This window comes from Zonotrichia albicollis, chromosome 3 (genome assembly GCF_047830755.1).
Source record: "Zonotrichia albicollis isolate bZonAlb1 chromosome 3, bZonAlb1.hap1, whole genome shotgun sequence".
Classification (NCBI taxonomy): Eukaryota; Metazoa; Chordata; class Aves; order Passeriformes; family Passerellidae; genus Zonotrichia; species Zonotrichia albicollis.
The window spans coordinates 67,313,860-67,322,117 of NC_133821.1; the positions used below are offsets into that span (position 1 = coordinate 67,313,860).

The 8,258-nt window shown below is 38.4% G+C and overlaps 1 protein-coding gene across 1 annotated transcript in view; it reads right to left on the reverse strand.

Annotated features, from left to right (window-relative positions):
- Window positions 1-7,907, reverse strand: part of ESR1 (estrogen receptor 1) — a 178,988-nt gene extending 171,081 nt beyond the window's left edge. The window contains exon 1 of the mRNA XM_074537738.1: window positions 7,761-7,907. Within this exon, the coding sequence (XP_074393839.1) occupies window positions 7,761-7,775 (15 nt within the window). The 5' untranslated portion in view covers window positions 7,776-7,907. The remainder of the gene's footprint in view (window positions 1-7,760) is intronic.
- Window positions 7,908-8,258: the final 351 nt, after the last annotated feature.

The window sequence follows — 8,258 nt, forward strand, 5'->3', positions numbered from 1 at the left end:
TTATGTGAATCAAAGAGTATTAAATTATAGAAGAAAAAGCTTGGCAGAAATCCATGTCCCTTTCCAAAAAACCAATTATCAAATTAGTGAAAGAAGTGAATTACCATGTGACAGCAAGAAGAGCACTAGATTTCTTATAAAATCATATCTTAAAAATTAATTCCAGCTGGCCTGGATAGCAAAGTTGCCAAATTCAGTGAAGTTATCTATAGTTACATTGCTATGACCATTTAACATTTGAAAAGAGCAGAGAATTCGATAATAATATAATAAGGTATGTTTTAAAACTTGTCTTACTTAATATCCACAAGACAGAAGAGACAGCATGCTTGTTTACTCATTGCATTAATGCCCTCCAACTCTCTTAAAAAAACAAGTCTTTAAGCCCTGTGTCAATGGACATAAGTAAATTTAAGTAAACTGAACACTGCATGATGATGCTCCTCCTTGGACCCATGAGCTGTGCACTAACCTCTTGACATACTAACCTCTTGCTGGAAAAATTCTGTTTAATTCTCCAGTCACCTTCCATTCCTCTTTAGTTGATAGATAATTCAGGGCAGCTTGTCCATGGTTACCACTGACTCACCATGAACTCTGACAATGTTCCCAGTAGTAAACAACAGGGGAGGAAAAGGAGAAAAGGGAAAGGGGCCAAAGCCAGGACAGGATCCCATACTAGGTCTAGAGGGGACAGTGTGCGCTGTCACCGCTGGCTGCACGCTGCACAGGGCGCCCTGGCACGTGGAGGGGTGGCAAGAGGAGGGGCCAGACACTGAGGTGTAAGGGGAATACCTCCTGGAGAGTGTATCTTTTGGGCCAGCTGAAAATCCATGCTGCTGTGACCTCTTTCAGGAATTAGCTAGCCCAAGAATTGCTAAATCAAGAGGTGGACAGTAAAGAGGTGCTTTCACTGCATGGTCTGAGCTGGCTTCTCTACAGCTGTGAGGTTTGGAGGGGAATGATTTATCTTTTGAAATGTGTAGCAACAAACTGAGAAAATGCCGCATGGACTTCTACAATGGGGCAATATTCTCTTAAAGGCTTTGGGACATGGAGGCATTGTATGAATTTGGGGGAACTATTTTTGTCATAAAGATATTGACAAAGAAATTTTCCCATTGGAAGACAAAAAAAACCACCAAAACTTTAAAGCAATCAAACTTATAGAAAGTATGCCATCTGGAGTAGCTTTTCATCTGTTTACTTTTTGTTTTGTTCACAAAAGTACTACATTACTCCTTAAACAAAAAATTCTGGGAGGATTAAAAACCAGGAAGGATTAAAACACAACTTGCACTGAAGTCTGAAGAGCAGCTTTGCTATTTCTTGTATCTTGAGTTCTAAATTAGAAAACTTCCACAGCCTCTATATAGTGATGATCAGTCTTCCTCTTATCTGATTGCCAAAGAATAGCCATCCTGAGCTCTGCCTTTTGTCCTGAACTTAAAACTAAACTCTTTTCCACAAATTCTGTCCAAACATTCTACCTTGTGCTGTATGGCAAGCCCAATCTGTTAGTCCTTTATGCTAGACAGAAAAGAAGGCTGATTCTCTGAATGATTTACTGCCCTCTCTAAGTTTTCACTGATACAAAAATTACTTTGTCTGTATTTTTTCAAAGAATGTTTGTGTGCAACTCCTCCATGCCCATGAACGAGCTTAAGGAGTGCAGACAAATGCTTTAAAGTGCTATCTGTTTTCCAAGGTCTGAAACACAGATGTCTCTTTTTGGTAATGCTGCGTGCCATTGACCTTACTGCAGATTTGATGTCTTCCACTGGTGCATTAGACAGACATGATTTGTTAGGTAAAGGGGTTGGATTTTGTGAGGGCTTTTTTTAGAAGCTTGTTTCAACTTCCAGCCTTCATTTAGAGTTTATCCTAATGTTGTCGTACTTTTCAACAAGTAATTTATACACAAAGGTACAGACACTTTTCAGATTATAAAGGATCTTAACTAGCAAAGAAGGAAATATTAAAGTTACATCTTTTCAGTTTTCAGTCTTTCAAAATTTTTTTACTCAATCAGCATCTTTCATTTACCAGCCCTTCTTCCTCTCTTGCCTTCCTTCATTATTGTATCCATACTTTACAAAGAAAATGTGAAAGAACAGATTAGAATTTACCTGTATGATATGTATATCACAGCTACACCTAATTCTGAAATGCTGTCCTTTGTTTGAATAAAGCTTGCACAGAATAGAATGGTTAGGTTTTTTTCCTCTTCAGTTTCTCTGCTTTTTAGTGTATACTTTCTGTAACTTCTTAAATCACAGTAAATGAAGGAGAGCCCATTTTCTTTCCTGTTCTGCTAAATCATAATGGTATTTTATATATTTTATTTCATTCTATGCACTCATAAATTGCTCAAACACATTCCCCCATGAATACCTCCTTAAAGAAATAATGTTTAGAGGTAGGGAGATATTTCTCCTTTCAGGTGAAAAAAAAGTAACTTTCAAACTCTGGTGAAAAGGCAACACTCTCAGGAAACTGCCTTGGTTTCTGGTAGCATGACAGCATTGGAACAGCATTGGTCCTTTGGTGCAGACAGGTGCACGGACCAGGCAATTCTTCTAGTGCCACATCTTCAGAGCTGAAGAGAAGCAGATGCTCAGGGAACAAGTACCCATGGTATTTCTGGGTACTTTATTGTGCTCCAGCTATTCACCCTCAGAGTATTTTGTGGAATTGATCTGGTTTGTCCATTTACTGACTCTGACTTATCCATTTACTAACCATGTACATAATAATTTTGGCAAACTTATTCACAAGTCCTTGAACATATGTAAACTACCACACATATAAATTAGCCTTAACACACTTAAACATTTACTTGCTGCATGACTGTTGCATTAAAAACAAACCCATCTTCCTCTTGTTTTGAAGCTGGCTTCTGTTATCTTTCATGTACTGAAAGAAATTATAAACTGTTAACATCATGCATAACTTTGAAGATTTCTATCAAACACCCCCTAATTCATCTCTTTTTAGTGCGATGAGTCTTAAGCTTTTGAACTGTTTCCTATTTAATCTCAGTGCATGAACAAAACTCAGAAATCTGACTTAAGAGACAGTGCTAACAAAAGTCCTCCTTGCCATTGCATAATTTTTTGTTAACAAAAATACTGTTTATAAAATAAGATTATTCTTTTAATACTCAGACATATGTGTTCTTCTATTTGGGGCAGATAATCATGTCTATGTTTTATATTAATTTTTCATTGTAGGAAGATTATAGAATATAATCAAATGCACAAACACAAGAGAAAGAATTTTTGACTAGGCAGCAAAAGCTATTGATTGATATATTGGTCACTGGTGGGTCCTCAGATGAAGAATTAATTTTATCCATTCCCAAGAAAAAAAATTAAACAAATCAGAATCCAGAGAACAGTAACTTTAGAGGATTTAAACAGAAAAGGTGATGAAAAGGTAAAAAAAGACTGTGCTAATTGGGTTTCCTTTCTCTGAAGTGAAGGCTGGGAGCAGATATGACAGTGATCTTACAATAAGTAATAGAGCTCTATAAAAGGATGCTAATCAACAGCTTACAGTGTCCACCATGAGAAAAAAAAAGTAAAAATACTAAGGCTGGATATTACAAAGAGCTATCTAACAGTCAGAGAAAAGAAATACCAAAATAGTCCAAAGAGTTCTGGAATCTGCTCCTCTGAGGGCTTTTAGTATCTTCTAGGGTGGCATGCTCGATCCTTTCCCAGTCTATGAAGATAAAAAAGCAGTCTTCTAAAATCCCTGTCAGCTTTGCATTTCTGTGGTTCCTTATTGATGTAATGTAACATGTGGCTTTAATGGGACACAGCTGCCTAAAAGCATTTTATGAGTTCTGGTAGCTAGCCAGAGGAACAATATATGGACCTACAAATAGCAGGAATAGGACACAAGAGCTATTGTTTGTAGTCATATGGTTTCATTTGTATGTTACTTGGTTGGAAAAGTTAAATCTTGCTTATTCACTTCTTGCTGGTTCTGTCTGTTTAAGGCATGTAAAGTGGGGAAATAACAGAATCAAAGCTCTTATTTGGAATTCAAAATTTCCAAATTGCTAAGTGCAGCTAGGGGCTATTGGCACAGAGCAAACAGATTTTGTTCTTGGGAACAGGCACAATCACAACTTTGTTCCAATTAAAATATGTTTTCCATTGTTGTCTCTCCCTTCTCACCATTACAATCACCATGACCTAATGGGAATTCAAGCTTGAGTTTAGTCACCAAAAATACTACCATCCACTTTGTAAATTATAAAATCACACCTCTTCCACCTGCTTGCGGCAGAATTTGCTCTGATTTTGGGAGGTGAAGCATGTGGGCCCTCTGTTGCAAATGATGAAAGGAAGGCTCATCATTAAAGGCTTCTCATGGCAGCTCTACCCTGGTGAGCGTGAACAAGACTGACTCTAGGCAGTAACAGATGACAACTGAAAGACATCACATTGCTGAACTTTATTTTGACAATGTAACTTTATTCCTGATGTGCACATCTCATTTTAGTGCCACAACTAACTAGGGAAAAGGAGTGGGTCCTAAACAGCAAATTAAACCCTTTCCATTGAGCAGACAAACAGAGATCATTCCTAAGAGGTGCCTAATTTAGGTGCTCACCACCTCTGGGCACAAGCTGACAGCATCTGGTAAAGAATATTGGAATACATGACGGGTTTGTGCTGTCAGGGAGCTCATTTACTGCTCATTAAGTAGGCAAAATCTTCAAACAGAAACAAACTTGCAAAAGGTTAGATACACAAAACACTTAGTTTTTCCAAGCAGATTCAAAGGTAAAATAAAGCTATATGCACACCTGGCAATATTGTGACAGGGAGAAAAAGTATCATATTTTAATGGACATAATTTTAATCAAATACTGATCTTTGGGTGAAAGAATACCCATCAGAGTTCATGGCAGCAATTCAAATTCACATGGAAGCTATACACAGCCTTTACACACCTTCAGGTTGTGCCTAGAGGGGCAGTTTAGTGACCCCTGTATTCATTCTTGGCTCCTGATCCAGTATTATCTGCTCTGCATGAAACATTATAATATTTTTGGACTCTTTTGTGGAGAAAACCAAGTAATTTCCTCTAAGAATTAGAAGAACATTAGAAGAACAGAGTTGTAAACTTGGGCATTCCAAGTAAAGGAACATCAAATCTTACCCTAGTTATTGTTATTGTTTCTATTTGTAGATTTCCATTGCCACTTTGCTGCATACACTTTAACATAGGTTTCATTTTCCTCTTGACTCCAACAGAATAGCTCAGGTTTAAAAATTATTTATTTCATAATCTGTTCTAAAACATCACATACTGTTTAGCTCAGGGGGACCTTGTGCCAGCTAGTGTAATATATTTATCAAAATCCTTTGCTGTTGAAATAACTGTGACATGAACTTTCACAAACTATTCCATCCCCCTATTTTGTGCATGTGTTAGGTGAAGGGAAACATTTTCTGGATGTAAATAAGCAAGGACAAAATTAAGCTTGTGTGTGATATTTTGTCTCTGGAATCCACTCATTTTGAGTTTTGGCACTGCAGAACTGTGAAAGCACAGTGGTGTTGTCTACAGTTGTAGACAACAAAACACAATAGGTGTTGTCTACAGTTGTTTTGGTCTGAAAAACAAAGTAACATTCTTTCAGTTATGTACATTGTTCTGATGCCTCGATTCATGTGAATGACTAGAACCACAAAACCATTTTCTGTCCCTTCTCTTATTTTTTCCTTTCTTAGACTGGTTCCTTCTCACACATAAGTCTTCCCATTCTGTCTTTTCAGAACTGATTTTAGTGTTTACTGCTTAGCCCTATGCTTGAAGTTCATCTTCTCATAGACATTACAGTGGAACTTTTTTTTTTCACTATTCCAGTCCCTCCTGCAGGAAACACCTGCTTTGGCTATACGGCCCACCAGCCCTGTTTCTTCTGTTCAAGGCTAGTAAAAATAACCTCTGGCTATGCCTCAACTCCCTTCCTCATTTTTTGCCCTAATCTCTGTCCAGCTGATCCAGCCACTAAATCCTGGTTGCTTTTACCCAGTAGAGAAACCCAAACAGTATTTTCACTGCCCCATAGGACTCCAGTCCCTGTATTCTGTGGTCTTCTACAGCCAGATTCCTTGTCCTAGTCTCTTACTTGGTCTCTGGACCAAGGTCTCCTCTGTTATTCTTTTAAATTTTATAATTTTATATTATAATTTTATAAAGTATTGGCAACAAAGAGAAAGAGCCCCTGATCTTTGTGATGATGTCCAGGGCCAGTGCAGCCAGCAACAGTTTGAGAACTTCAGTTACAGGAGACATCTGCTCAGCCTGAACTGTCCCAGCCTGGGCACACAGAGATAAACTATAGGGAATAAGGCTGGAAACATCCAGCAAGCACGAGCATATTGGAATTATGTGTTCTTTAAGCAGCTTACAGCTTTGCCAGAGTTGGTCTGATTTCATGGAGATAAAAGCTGTCCCTTAGCCAATAGCCACTTCTCTTCCAAGTGTCAAGTCTCCACTCAGAAAACACAGATGCACTCAGGCAGGGAATGAGAGCCAAATAGGCTCAAACTTTGAAAATACCTTTGACAGCCCACACAGTATACGTGAAAAAATCCATTAGGGTCCACATTTTCTACATTAATACAAAGCCTGCACTGACTCTCCTCACACTAATGAGATCATGAAATCATGACCTGCAGATCGAAGATCACACAACTACGTTTAGAGTTCCACAAAGAGGAGATTATCTTCACTGTGCAAAACAATTTCTCTATTCTTATTTAAAAAAAAAACAAACCTGAGGAACTTTTTTTGATTAATTTTCACATGAAGCACTTCAGCACACCAGTACAAGAAGTCAGATTTCAACTCAGACAGTTATAGTTTGGCTACATTATAATCATCTGAAAACAAAGTCTGTAATGGGAAGTGTCAGACAACTTTAATAGGTGGGGCTGATACAGCCACCTTATCAGAGGGAAGCACACAACACAGGCAGGGAGATCAGCCATAAAATAACCTCCTTCCCGTTATTGCCCTGCAGGTCCAGTAGCTCTCACACTTCAAACCACTTGAATTTTGGCAGCCCAGTGACTAACAGCCAGAAGCACAATTTCAAGCTGATGATAAAACACGGACCTCTCAAAACAACTCATAACGGCTTTTCCAGCTTGTCATTTTTCATGGGTGAAATGAACAGGAGTTGAACACTTGCTGCTACACTATATGTTCCAAGTTATCAGTACTTTCTGGAAATTTCTCCAAATGTACACCTGTAGCTGGTAGTTTCCCATACAGCCAATAACCCCCCCTGAATACAGACAAAGAGTTATTATGCATTACCAAGGGTTAGGTTATCTCACAGGTGCCTCCGCAGCCCAGTGCACAGTGTAAAACACTGCTTTGGTGCCAGTGGGTATTTCTGCATTTCTGCAACGTGGAACTTCACAGGGAGCTGTATACTATGCATTTTACTTGGAGTACAGTAGATAAGCTGTCATTTCTGCTTTGGGAAAAGGGCATCCCACATCTTACTGATTATTGCTCCAAAAGCCAATTCTCCCAAAAGCAGGCTGAGACAGAGTCCTGCTCTCATAGTCTAGAACACAAAAATGCACAACAGGTATAACACAGAAAAACCTACATTGACTTACTGTACATGTAAATAGAGACATGCAATTAACTCACAACAGATACAAATCAAAACAGAAACAAACAAAAAAAATTATTTACCTACTTTGACAGGTTCATACCTGCAGTCTTCTCATTCTTAAGGAAAAAGCCAGGAGAGAGAATATTCAAATTTCTTGTCCATTTGGGTGGCTTCTTTGCACATGTTCCTGAATTTTCAGCTATGATGAGATCCGCTCATTGGCAGTCACCAAGAGGCTGATATGACCATGAAATGAGGAAACACAGGGAATGAAAAATAAGGTACTAGCACCACCATTTGCTGAGGGCTGGGAAAACTAGCAAAAACTTTCAGAGCCCAAGTAGACCTATTTCTATAATGCTAGCTGCTTTTAACTCACTTACCATTGCTGCTAGTGGAGATGCTTGATCAAAACATGCTTTCAGCATTAATTACTTGCCAGGAAAATCTTAATGAAATCCAGATGATGATTTTTATTCCCAGCACTATAAATCTTTATATGTAGAAACAGTTTCAAACAAGGGGTTGTTTTTGCAATTTGAGTTAAACAAAGATATAATTGAGAGCCACCCATACATTGAAAGGGAACATGAAGTGG